This window comes from Bufo gargarizans, chromosome 1 (genome assembly GCF_014858855.1).
Source record: "Bufo gargarizans isolate SCDJY-AF-19 chromosome 1, ASM1485885v1, whole genome shotgun sequence".
Taxonomy (NCBI): Eukaryota; Metazoa; Chordata; class Amphibia; order Anura; family Bufonidae; genus Bufo; species Bufo gargarizans.
This window is the reverse complement of record NC_058080.1, coordinates 287179704-287193880: the sequence shown is the minus strand read 5'-3', so window position 1 is coordinate 287193880 and position 14177 is coordinate 287179704. Positions and strand designations below refer to the sequence as shown.

General features: G+C 43.6%; 1 protein-coding gene across 2 annotated transcripts in view; it reads left to right on the top strand.

Annotated features, from left to right (window-relative positions):
• The window catches only part of LOC122945392 (tyrosine-protein phosphatase non-receptor type 9-like), a 50680-nt gene extending 36793 nt beyond the window's left edge, over positions 1 to 13887 (top strand). For both annotated transcript variants that reach the window (XM_044304470.1, XM_044304467.1), the window contains 5 exons: positions 2829 to 2898; positions 6564 to 6642; positions 7261 to 7411; positions 9706 to 9913; positions 12406 to 13887. In XM_044304470.1, the coding sequence (XP_044160405.1) occupies positions 2829 to 2898; positions 6564 to 6642; positions 7261 to 7411; positions 9706 to 9913; positions 12406 to 12629 (732 nt within the window). In that variant the 3' untranslated portion in view covers positions 12630 to 13887. The remainder of the gene's footprint in view (positions 1 to 2828; positions 2899 to 6563; positions 6643 to 7260; positions 7412 to 9705; positions 9914 to 12405) is intronic.
• Positions 13888 to 14177: the final 290 nt, after the last annotated feature.

The window sequence follows — 14177 nt, the reverse complement described above, 5'->3', positions numbered from 1 at the left end:
CCGGTTGTATCATGTTTTCTATTGTGTCAGAGAAAACGGATCCGTCCCCATTGACGAATCCTTCTTGCTGCACACCACATTGCGGACAGAAAAATGCTGCTTGCAGCTTTATTCCGACTGCGATGGGAGCGCAACCAAATAGAACAGAATGCATTTTGGAGCATTCTGTATCGTTCAGTTCAGTTGTGTCCCTATTGACAATGAATGGGGACAAAACTGAAGCGTTTTCTCCCGCTATTGAGATCTTATGACGGATCTCAATAGCGGAATTGAAAACGCTAATGTGAAAGTAGCCTAAGATGTTTTCCACTTTTAGTATATTGCATTTTTGTACTGCAGCCCAGGTTGCTGCATATTCATACATAGAAACTTCCCTCCACTTTGGTAAACGGTTTTCCATCCTGTAATGTCATCATGGCAGTTATCATTGTAAGGCCTCATGCACACGACAGTTTTTTTTCACGGTCCGCAAAAACGGGGTCCGTGATCCGTGACCGTTTTTTCGTCCGTGGGTCTTCCTTGATTTTTGGAGGATCCACGGACATGAAAAAAGTCGTTTTGGCGTCCGCCTGGCCGTGCGGAGCCAAACGGATCCGTCCTGAATTACAATGCAAGTCAATGGGGACGGATCCGTTTGAAAATTGAGCCCCAGTGTGTCATCTTCAAACGGATACGTCCCCATTGACTTACATTATAAGTCTGGACGGATCCGCTTGCCTCCGCACGGCCAGGCGAACACCCGAACATAACTTGAAGCGTCCCCATCACCATGGGAACGCCTCTACGTTAGAATATACTGTCGGATATGAGCTACATCGTGAAACTCATTTCCGACAGTATATTCTAACACAGAGGCGTTCCCATGGTGATGGGGACGCTTCAGGTTAGAATACACTGCAAACTTGGTACAAGACTGCCCCCTGCTGCCTGGCACCACCCGATCTCTTACAGGGGGATATGATAGCACAATTAACCCCTTCAGGTGCGGCACCTAAAGGGGTTAATTGTACTCATATATTCTCCTGTAAGAGATCAGGGCTGCCAGGCAGCAGGGGGCAGACCCCTCCCCCCCCTCCCCAGTTTGAATATCGTTGGTGGCACAGTGTGCGCCCTCCATCGCCCCCCCCCCCCCCCCCTTCCTCCCTCTATAGTTAAAAATCGTTGGTGGCACAGTGTGCGTCCACCATCGCCCCCCCCTTCCTCCCTCTATAGTTAAAAATCGTTGGTGGCACAGTGTGCGTCCACCATCGCCCCCCCTTCCTCCCTCTATAGTTAAAAATCGTTGGTGGCACAGTGTGCGCCCACCATCGGCCCCCCTCTCTCTCTATAGTAGTAACAACCATTGGTGGCAGTGTGCGGCCTCCCATCTTCCCCCCCCCCCCCCCATCATTGGTGGCAGCGGAGTTCCGATCGGAGTCCCAGTTTAATCGCTGGGGCTCCGATCGGTAACCATGGCAACCAGGAAGCTACTGCATCCCTGGTTGCCATGGTTACTTAGCAATAGTACAATTGTAGAAGATTCATACTTACCTGCTTGCTGCTGCGATGTCTGTGACCGGCCGGGAGCTCCACCTACTGGTAAGTGAAAGGTCTGTGCGGTGCATTGCTAAAGAACTGTCACTTACCAGTAGGAGGAGCTCCCGGCCGGTCACAGACATTGCAGCAGCAAGCAGGTAAGTATGAATCTTCTACTATTGTACTATTGCTAAGTAACCAGGGCTGCAGTAGCTTCCTGGTTGCCATGGTTACCGATCGGAGCCCCAGCGATTAAACTGGGACTCCGATCGGAACTCCGCTGCCACCAATGATGGGGGGGGGGGGGGGGGGAGAGATGGGAGGCCGCCCACTGCCACCAATGGTTGTTACTACTATAGAGGGAGGAAGGGGGGGCGATGGTGGGCACACACTGTGCCACCAACTATTTTTAACTATAGAGGGAGGAAGGGGGGGCGATGGTGGGCGCACACTGTGCCACCAACGATTTTTAACTATAGAGGGAGGAAGGGGGGGGGGCGATGGTGGGCACACACTGTGCCACCAACGATATTCAAACTGGGGAGGGGGGGGGGGTCTGCCCCCTGCTGCCTGGCAGCCCTGATCTCTTACAGGAGAATATGATAGTACAATTAACCCCTTTAGGTGCCGCACCTGAAGGGGTTAATTGTGCTATCATATCCCCCTGTAAGAGATCGGGTGGTGCCAGGCAGCAGGGGGCAGTCTTGTACCAAGTTTGCAGTGTATTCTAACTAGAAGCGTCCCCATCACCATGGGAACGCTTCTGTTAGAATATACTGTCGGAAATGAGTTTTCACCAAGTGAAAACTTAGATCAGAAAAAGCTTTTATGCAGACGGATCTTCGGATCAGTCTGTATGAAAGCAACCTACGGCCACGGATCACGGACACGGATGCCAATCTTGTGTGCATCCGTGTTCTTTCACGGACCCATTGACTTGAATGGGTCCGTGAACCGTTGTCCGTCAAAAAAATAGGACAGGTCATGTTTTTTTGACGGGCAGGATACACGGATCACGGCCTCGGCTGCAAAACGGTGTATTTTCCGATTTTTCCACGGACCCATTGAAAGTCAATGGGTCCGCGAAAAAAAACGGCACAACGGCCACGGATGCACACAACGGTCGTGTGCATGAGGCCTAAATGTGATCCAGACGTTATACTGCTCTATAAATCAGTAGTACCCTAGTTTCTAGTACTCCACTGCTTTTTCTTCTGTATTGCTGTGCAGTTTCTCATCTGTGTCTGGGTATATTGTCTTAATTTACATCAGGTTTAGAAGTACTAACCTTTCATTTGATCTTGCTTTTATAGACGACTGACTACATTAATGCCAGTTTTATGGATGGATATAAAAGAAAATATGCCTATATTGCTACTCAAGGTAATTTGTGTTAAGCTTTTTCAGGATGAACTATAGGAACAGATGACAGATGCAACAAAATCCAAACCATTGGCCTAAGCCCTGCATACATTAGAAATGGTATAGATTACATTATTTAGCAGAAAAGGAACTGTGCATACATACTGTATTTTTTGCTCCACAAGATTCACCTAGGTTTTAAAATGATGATTTAAAAAAAAAAAGAGAGAAAAATTTCCTCTCATCGGACCTCAGACCAGGCTCCCCAATCTTCATCGGACCTCAGACCAGGCTCCCCAATCTTCATCGGACCTCAGACCAGGCTCCCAAATCTTCATGGCCCCCCAGACCAGGCTCCCCAATCTTCATGGCCCCCCAGACTAGGCTCCCCAATCTTCATGGCCCCCCAGACTAGGCTCCCCAATCTTCATGGCCCCCCAGACTAGGCTCCCCAATCTTCATGGCCCCCCAGACTAGGCTCCCCAATCTTCATGGCCCCCCAGACTAGGCTCCCCAATCTTCATGGCCCCCCAGACTAGGCTCCCCAATCTTCATGGCCCCCCAGACCAGGCTCCCCAATCTTCATGGCCCCCCAGACCAGGCTCCCCAATCTTCATGGCCCCCCAGACCAGGCTCCCCAATCTTCATGGCCCCCCAGACCAGGCTCCCCAATCTTCATGGCCCCCCAGACCAGGCTCCCCAATCTTCATGGCCCCCACGAGATCCAGCGTGCTCTTCCTGCTACGCTGGACTATTTCCTTACACACACACTATGCTGTCAGGACAGAGTACAGCGCGGCACTTGGACAAGACCAGGGAGTGTCAGTAATACCAGCTTCTGCTATATTCACTACTCCCTGATCATTCTGTGTACTATTGAGCACGCCCCCTCAAAAAAATTTTTAACTATTCTTATGGAATGTAAGAAAAAATCTGCCTCTGTATGAAATGGCAGGCATACATGGCTACTGTAAGGCTCAATAGAGTTCTATGGGTGCTGTAGTATGGCTTGATACAACTTGGCATTGGTCCTGTGCAAAAACACTAGTGAACATGAGCCCAAAGTCGAGAAGTCTTGAGAATGTGGCAGACACTAGACTTGATGTTCAGAATCTGGCATTATAAAGTTTCTGAGAAGTGGACGTTAAACTGATCCCCTTCAAATGTACGGGGGCTTTCGGTCATTTGAAAACCAATGAAAGAAAACCTGTTCTGATTTTTTTACGTCCGTTATTCACTGGCCGTCAAACACATGCCATGTAAATAACCCCTTAGACATCCATTGTTCTTAAAATGAACGTGTGACCGCTGTTAAAAAAAAAAATTAAAATAAAATAAAAGTCTTGCATCTGTTTTTTAATGTCATGTGAATGTAGCCACCACTAAATACTGATATTTGGGAATACGGGTGCGTGATGCACACTGTCTGCGCTAAGCACCGACAGTTCTGTTCTTGCTCTTCCCTGTACTTGGTAACTGAGAAGCATAATGAATAGAACTAAATGAACAGAGCTGCCAGCGGTTAACACTGGCAATAAGTCGGGCAGCGTGACAAGTAAAGAGGGCACAGCTAGGGAGGCAGGGGCTGGAGTAGTGAGATGAGAGGCAGGGTGGAAGAGGAAACGCTAATCCCTAATAAAGTATATTCCAAAAAACCTTGTCCCTATGTCATAGTAAGAAAAAAAAACTACATGATCGTTACTATGTAAAGGAGGTTTTCCATCTCATTCATGTCTGAGATCAGAATGCCCCTACTATGTGGTGACCAGGTTTATGGAAACAACGAAGCAGGATGTGGTATGCTGACTCTCAATGCTTCCAGTTCTATGGGATTTAAAATGGCATGTTCTGCTGCTACCACAACTTTGACACCACAAAAGACACATGTTCCTGTGTAGGTCAAGAATGGCTGAGATGGGACTACCCCTTTAAATTCTTGTTTGTAGTATACACTCCCTTAAGACTAAAACATACTGGTACGCTATATGGCTTTCTACCGTTGTACACCATGTTCTGTTTTTTATGCAGAACGTATGGACTACCCCCTTTTATTTTAAAGTTCGTCTAGATGTGTGCCCAAATTAAAGTAGTTCTATTTACATCAAGTTACTGTACAGTGCCTATTTTATAGGCAGAACACTAGAGCACCCTGTGCAGACTTCAAGACAGCAAGGAGTGTTTCAGTTATTAAACCTGCAGAATTGTGAATGCAGCACTGGATAAACCCTTTCTACCGCAGAGTTGTTTTTTTTTTGTTTTTTTTTTGTTTTGTTTTTTTGCATTTTCGTTTTGCGCTCCCTGCCTTCCCAGAGCCATAACTTTTTCATTTGTCTGTTTACATAGCCATATGAGGGCGTGTTTTTTGCAGGACAATTTGTACTTTCCAATGCCACCATTTAATATTGCATATGATGTAGTGGGAAGCGGGGGCAAAAATTCCAAATAAGGTGAAATTGCAAAAAAAAAAAAAAGAAATTCCACCACAGTTATTAAGTTTTTTTTTTTTATTTACGATGTGCGATAAAACTGGACAGTTACTATTATTCTACAGGTCAGTATGAATCCGGCGATACCTTTTTTATATGTATAGTTTTTCTTGCCTTTTGATAGTGATAAAACAATAAACAAAAGTGGGGAAGATCCGTTTTATTTATTAGTCGCCATATTTTGGCCCCAATAACTTTTTTGTAATTATATATACGGAGCAGCGTGGGGTCATTTTTTGCAGGGCGATCTGAACTTTTCATTGATACCATTCTGGGGTATGTACGACTCTTTGATCACTTTTTATTAAATTATTATTTTTTTTAGAAAATTAAGCGACCAAAAACGGTGAATCGGCCATTCTGACCCTTTTTTCAGTTTTGCTGTTGGCCGTATGGGGAATATATTTTTATACTATGGGCATTTTCACTCATCGCGACACCCATGATGTGTATTTTTTTTATTTTATAGTTCCCATAGGGAACTATAACAAGCAATCATTAGATTGCTATTCTCATATATCCCAATGCACCGCAGCGGGGGAGCCGGAGCATCACTGGAAGCGCACGCTTCCGGTGTTTGACATGCTCGGATGCCGTGGTCAGGATTGACCACTGTATCTGAGGGGTTAAATGTCCCCGATCAGCATTACTGCCAGTTGCAGACATTAGCCGCGGGTGTCTGCTGTAAGAAACAGCAGGCCACCCGTGGCTATGCCACCCTCTCCGCTCAGGAGCGGGCACCATCTTTAAAGATCTGGCCAGCACCGTACTATTACAGCGCTGGTCGGGAAAGGGTTAAAACACACTTGGGGAGATTTCTGAAAAATGGTGCAATGGAAAACTTAGTTGCCCATAGCAACAAATCTGATTTCACCTTTTATTTTTCAGAGCTCCTTTGCAAAAATTAAAGGTGGAAGTTGATTGGTTGCTCTGGGCAACTATGGCTGTTTTCCTTTACACCAGTTTTGAGAAATCTCCCCTCTTTACAGCGTTACTTGTGATGTAGATATGCATAAAATGTGTATTAACTCAGCCTCTTGTGTTCTTTGTAGTTGTTACAAGTCCTTTCTGTGATTTCACCACCAACCTCCACTTGTTGGGGGGCCCTGGGGGCACTAACTGCAAGATACAGTTTTTGTTTCTTTGTATGTGTTGCAAAACTGAACACTAGTAAATCTAAAGCTGTTTTTCTCTAACCAGGTCCCTTGCCAAAAACGTTTGACGATTTCTGGCGTATGGTGTGGGAACAAAGAGTGTTAATAATTGTTATGACGACAAGGTAAATCTACATGTATAAGATCTCCCAGTATGTCCTTAAGAAAATGAAAAGACTTAAATATTAATATATTATAAAGATATTCCTCATTACCTTCCATTAGTTATAATGCCTCGTTTTGTCAGGTATCCTAATGACCTCCATTCCTACAGAGATTCACCTGAAGATCTTATCTGTATTCAGCATGATAATCCCTGACAAGGAGAGCGGAGAGGAGGATGAGGCAGCTCTTTACCTCAGTGTTGTGAAGTAACTTGTCCTCCTGTGTGATCAGGACAGGTTTTATGTGTACTACGGTAATAGGACAGCGGACATTTTATTTCTCCTAATCATTGCCGCGCAGACAAAATGAGCCATTATAACCAATGAAGGGTATTTGGGAATATATTCATAATAAAGTAACTTCAAATACTTAAATATTACCTTATTTTCTTAATTCCCGGAGAACCCATCTAAAAAACTGCTTTATCAGCATTTTTTACATTGCTTTAGCATTCTGTAAACGTTCATTTGAAGATGAGAAATATATTTTTATTGTTGCATTTTGTTTGTTTGGTCTAGCATAGTTGTTTACCACTATTTATATTTCTATTATATACTTTTTTTTTTTTTTTCCTCAAGAGTAATAGAAAGAGGTCGGATAAAATGTGGACAATACTGGCCTCTTGAAGCTGGAAGAAGCGAAGATTCTGGGCACTTTATTATCAGGAACATTCATATAGATCTCTTCCAAGACTTCAAATTAACCCATCTGGATCTCTACAATAAACAGGTACACTATGAACTTTCCAGCCTGGCGTTTTGGTTTCTGTTTCTGAGATCCGTTCAGGGCTATTACAAGTGTCCCAAAATGGATCAGTTTTGCCCTAATGCATTCTGAATAGAAAAGGATCCGCTCAGAATGCATCAGTTTGCCTCCGTTCAGTCACCATGCCGCTCTGGAGGTGGACACCAAAATGCTGCCTGCAGCGTTTTGCTGTCTGCTTGACGAAACTGGCACACAATGTAAGTCAATGGGGACGGATCCGTTTTCTCTGGCACAATAGAAAACGGAACAGTCTCCCATTGACTTTCAATGGTCATGACTGATCCGTTTTGGCTATGTTACAGATAATACAAACTGATCCGTTCATGACGGATGCATGCGGTTGTATTATTGTAACGTATGCGTTTTTGCAGATCCATGACTGATCCGCCCAAAACACGATTGTGAAAGTAGCCAAAATCTGATATACTGTAGTGAAGGACAGTTCAGCTGTGCAGTATTAAAGGGCTTTTCCATGATTTTTCAGGATAGGTCATCCGTATCTGATCGTTGTGGGTCCGACACCAGGGAACCCAGCCGATCAACTGTTTGCGATCAGCCCTGTGAGCCTTCTCTGTGCTCACCATGCACAGCTTCGTACATTGTATAGCGGCTGTACTTGGTATTGCGCTCGGCCTAATTCACTTGAATAGGGTTGAGCTGTGCCTAGGCCATGTGGCCGATGAATGTGTCGTCACTGGCCTCGGGAAAGCAGTGAGAAGGCAGCTGCGCTACTGCAAGCCCTTCTGCCTTCTCAAACAGCTGATTGGTGGGTGTCCTGGGTATCAGGCCCTCACCAAGCAGATACTGATGACCTATTGAGGATAGACCATCAGTACCAACATTTTTGGAAAACCCTTTTAAAGGCTATGGGCACTGTGACACTGATATGGACAATATATTTCAGAGTTTCTCTGGATTTGATAAAAGACAAATTACAATCATCATTTCTTCATTGGTTCTCAGCTCTCCCTATTCATGTTGCAGCCTGCTTCTAGTTTCAGACTTGCTGAATGTATTGTACAGCCTGTGAGCTGCCCTCCTTGGATCCTCTCCTCACTTTCCACACACATCTGCTGTGTATAACTTCCTCCTCCCTGTTATCTCTAAGGGCATGTTCACAAAACTGCCTTTTCAGCTGAATTTTGGCGCAAATAAAATAGTCGTGCCAATTGACACGTTCGGCCATTTTCAGAATCCCTACAGAAATTAATTGGAGTGCATTGTGCCTGTGCGGCTACCACTTCCATTCACTTCTAGGGGCTGGCGGAAATGGTTGACTGGACGTGGATTTTATTGGATTATTTCTGGTGCTGGACCTTTGCACAAGTTGTGAAAACGGGTTCAAAAGGGAGGGTGTCTGGTAGATGGTTGGAAAGAAGAACCAGTTTTACCACATCATTCAGCCTAAGTGGTGATTGGTTTGGGGGAAGAGCTTTTCTTGGTTGCATAGGTTAATGAGCCTGTCAGCATGATGAACCTTTATGAAACCAGGCATATTTCTGATTAAAACCATACCTTAGTTATCTTTGCAGGTTGCAACATTGTGGAGATAAGAGGGTTTTTATCTTTAGTCTCCATTTGCACTTCCGCAATTCTGTTCCTCCGTTTTGCGGAACGGAATTGCAGACCCATTCATTTCTATGGGGCTTCATGATGTGCTGTCCGAAATGGGGACCTTGCACTTCTGGTTCCGCATTTCCGTTCCCCCCCAAAAAAAGAACATTTCTTATTCTTGTCCGCAATTGCGGACTAGAATAGGCATATTCTATTAGTGCCGGCGATGTGCGGTCCCCAAAATGTGGAACGCACATTGCCGGTGTCTGTGTTTTGTGGATCGGCAAAACGCACTACGGACGTGTGAATGAAGCCTCATGCAAATCAGGCAGTTGGAGTATTGGGGTGGGCTGTAGCACTTTGAGCATCGCTATATCTCTGCTTTGATTGACGACCCTAAAATAGCCCTGTCTAATGGTGACTGTGGTGTGACCCACTAATAATCATTGGTGGTCCAGTGTTTATATGCAGTCATTGGTGTCAGCTGGTTCTATCAAAATTGTGCATTTCCCTATACTGTGGACAAGAAACGAGTACGGTCTCTCAAACAAATTATACATTTATTAAATGGTTGGAATCAAATGAAATCTTTAAATAAGCCAAAGCAGTAGAAGTGAGAAATGCTATGTAGTGTATGCCATGCATTAGGTGTTGTTCTTTTGACTTCAGCATCTCCCATTGTCTATATTGTCTTGTTTTTCTAGACCAATGAAAGTCGAAGTGTTGCCCATTACCAGTACATGAGTTGGCCTGATTTTGGCGTGCCTAAATCTGCTTCTGCCATGTTGGACTTCAGAGCCCAAGTAAAGCAACATCAAGCCATGGCTGTGCAAGCTTTGGGGTCAGAGTGGGCTGGACATCCTGCGGGGCCGCCCATCGTGATTCACTGCAGTGCAGGCATTGGCAGAACAGGTGAATATTGCAGTACTCAGGCTGTACTAGTGGGGGATGGGGTGGTGGGGGGTACATGCACAGCTCTAAAGTGTGGATTCAACCTTGATGAACATTGGGAGGGTGTAGGGGTGATATTTGAAGTCCTGCACTCCAGAATTCTGGTTTTAAATGGGTTGTCCAGGATTAGAAAATATGGCTGCTTTATTTTAAAAAATAGCCCCACACCAATCCATGGACTGTGTGATATTGCAACTCTGCTTCACTGCAGTACATGTGGCTGAGTTGTAATACCACACACGAACTATAGACAGGTATGGGGCTGTTTTTGGAAGAAAGCGGCCATACCTTTAAAACATTGCAAAATAGGGATTTTGCAACATTTTGGGTTTATAATTTGCAAAAGTTTTATTTTTTTTTGACCACTCATTCCAGTTTTGAAAAGTGGATTGTAAAATGAGCATAGTTTGTGTTTTTACTTCAGATTTATCACTGAGACTTTCCTAAAAAGTCGCCAACTCACTCCAGTAAAAGAGTATCATTTCTAGAGAAAAGTGTTAGGTTTAAAGGGAACCTGTCATCAACTTTATGCTGACCTCACTGAGGGCAATATAAAATAGTGATAGAAATGCTGATGTCAGCGGTGTGTCACTCATCAGCTAAAAGTAAGTGATTGCTGAGAACCTGCATCATAATCATTGCTCCTCACCCATCCGCTGATTGGCAGTTCTCTCCTAGAGAGAAAGGGAGAAAACTAGGTAGAAGACTGTCAGCCATCAGCAGGTGGGCAGGAGTCCATGAATAACCAGGACTCTTCTCAGGTGGCCGGACTCTTTTCCAGGCCTAGTCTGCAATGATTGTGATGTTGGTTCTCGGCAACCACTTACTTTTAACTTATAAATGACAGACTGATGGAATCAACTCACCTGTCTCTACTTTATGCTGCCCATACCAAAGGTAGTATGAAGTTGATGACAGGTTCCCTTTAAAGATGCGCCAAATGTTACAAAGTGCAACGTTTGATACATTTGGTGCAAGCTACACCAAAAGAAGCTCAAGCAAAACTGACTGACTGCAGTTATTGATAAATTTCAACAATTGTTTTACTGACCTAAAGGGGTTATCCCATCATAGACAATGGGGGCCTATCGCTAGGATATTCCCCCATTGTCTGATAGGTGCGGGTCCCACCATTGGGACCCACGCCTACAAGAACAACGGCGCAAAGAAAGTTATGGAGGGCGCACCGTGCATGTGCAGCAGCCCTCAATTCATTTATAAGGAGCCGCCGAAAATAACTGAGCACTGGCTCGGCTATTTCCGTCGGCCCCATAGAAAGGAATGGGAGCGGTGGCTGCGCATGCGCAAAGCGCTGCCATTTACTTCAATGGGAGAGGCGGGGAGCTGCGCCTGGTGGTAGACTGACCCCGGGGACCTCCAGCCACAGCTCTCCCCGACTCTGTTCTCCTTGTAGGTGCGGGTCCCAGAGGTAGGACCCGCACCTATCAGACAATAGGGACATATCCTAACGATATGCCCCCATTGTCTAAGATGGGATAACCCCTTTTAATGGAATATACTTCTATTTATGAGAATTCTCTCCTTTATAAGTCTCAGCGATGCATTAATAGATTTAAATTGATTGTTCATAAAACATTAGTTGATCTCCCTTGTGAAGCTTCATCTTAAATTATTGGTGCATATGTATTTCGGCCCGATAGTTTTGCGATCCCAGACTTGAGGAAACAAGGAAATAAATGGACTTATACCTGTTCTGGTGATCCTTGACTTCAGTGTTTTGATATATTCACTTACATTTGTGTGTCAATATGTGTGCCATTTTTGTGCCTGTGTTGAATGGGATGTGACCCTTCCTGTGTATACTATATTTCATGCAGTATATCACTGGGAGGGGTTTAAAAGGGTTTTGTCACTTCAGCAAATAGCATTTATTATGTAGAGGAAGTTAATACAAGCCCCTTAATAATGTATTATTGTCCATATTGCTTCCTTTGCTGGCTGGATTAATTTTTCCATCACGTTGTCCATGGTTATGACCACCTTGCAATCAATCAGTGGTTGCCGTGCAAGTACACTATAAAAAATAAAAATAAAACACCAGCCTATGAGAGCTCCCACAGTCCCAGCCAACAGGGAAGCCGGCACTTTTTCCTATAGTGTACAAACACTGCCACCGCTGATGGATTGCAGGGTGGTTGTAACCATGGAAACAAGCAGTAAATAATGTGATGGAAAAATTAATCCAGACAGGAAAGGGGGCAATATGGATAATGACAATACATTAGTAAGTGCTTTGTATTAACTTTCTCTACATAATAAATGCCACTTTCTGAAGTGACAAAACCCCTTCAAGGGTGGTGATTTATTAGATAAGTGACGCCCTACTTCATCTGCCTGTTGACGCTCTATGTACTCACATATATAGATATGGTAGAAGAAGTTGCTGAAGACTTAGATTTAGTACTAATTTTGTCCCTTTCTTGTATAAATAGGTACCTTTTGTACTTTGGATATTTGTTTGTCCAGGCTGGAGAACATTGGCACGGTGGATGTTCTACAGACAGTGAAGAGGATGAGAACTCAGCGCGCTTTCAGTATTCAAACATGGGATCAATATTACTTTTGTTATATGGCAATTATTGAATATGCACAAAGAAAAGGCCTCCTTGCCCCTGTGGAATGGTCCGACACTGAATTTGAGACAGATAGCGAGTGATTATTCCCTCTCCATGGTACTAAAACATGTTTTGTGGGTGTAGCCTTGGCCATAGCTGGTCCATTCTAAACTGGGTGGTGCTGGAAGGCTCTGCCCCCTTGCTGCCATGCAGTGAAGTGCAGGGCCCTTCAGTACACCTCTAGTTTGAGCTATTTATGCACTGGAAAGTGTCATAATTTATTGTAGCATGAATGCAATGGAGTAACTTGCACATCATTTTCTAGACTTGAACTAAACTGTACTTTTAATTTTTTTTGCTGTTCTGCGCAGAAAAGAATTCTGTACAATTGTCACAGATCCCTTTGTAAAGTGTGTAGCATCTTGTAGATTTTGTTTAGCCCTTTTTATGATTTTTATGTAAATTGTGATGTGTCCTCAAACGATTGCTTCAAAGTCTGTAACGTTCAACAAATGCCACCAAATAGAGGTCCACATACCGGGCACTGTTGTATATAGCTAACTTTAAACCGAATCCAAGTTACCCAAGGGGAAGACTCTGCATCAAAGACCGAAGGTTGTGTCAAGACAAATCGCTAATTGACGGTTATGCAAACTCTTACCCATTTTCCTGAGTTCTTTCAGCAGTGGAATGGTTAAGACAAACGCCTTAAGCTATGTTTGATTTGGTAGCGTTTCCTTTAAGGATGTTGAAAATGGTTATGGGAAGCGTTTTTTTTTTTTTGTTTTTTTTTTTTTGCCAGACACTACATTATAGTGTAGGGTTTTACGTACAATATTACACTGCCTGCATTGATGTGCCTTTTTAATGTATTATGTGTAGCACAAAAGTCATAATTTATCCAAATTAAAAAGACAAATGCCTGCATTGATATTCTCAGGGGCCTCTTTCTAATTTCCATGTTAATTAGGGGGAAAGGAATAGTTTCTTTTTTCTTCTTGCTGTCCCTTCAACGTACTTGAGAGCAGATTTCTTTAACGGTTATATTATATTAATATCAATAACTTGTTTCTCCAATTAATTTAATTATTTTTGTACTTTAACAGTATTACTTTTTTTCCTCCAGTTTGGTACGACTGTCTTGCATCACAGTGGCTGCATAAAAAATGAACCAAGCTACTGTATTGATAAGCCTACGTAATCATTGTAAATGTTTATATATGCTTTGGGATTGCAAAATTAGAATGCGTTATCTCCTTGCTGTATTTAAAATTACAGGTCCTGTTACTAGGCTGGCAGATACATGGAAAGCTACTAGAATGAACTTATATGTCAGATTAAATATTTCTTTAGCCTTCAGTGTTTATGGTTTTCTTTATTGTGCTTATAATATAATTAGTAGAAGATTTAGGAAACAGATCCACTATGGAAAATGGTGCTTATAAGGCTATGTTCACACAGCCAAATTTGGTAGTTTAAAATGGGTGTTTTGTGCCACATAATATGCATTCTAAGTTCTAGTAAACAGTTTCCAATAGGAAATGCACGCCTTGGTGCACATGAATTGTTACCCAACTGTTTTAAAATCCGCTTCTAAAGTGGCATGTTATTTTCCTCACTTTAAGGCCCCATGCACACGGCCGTGTTTC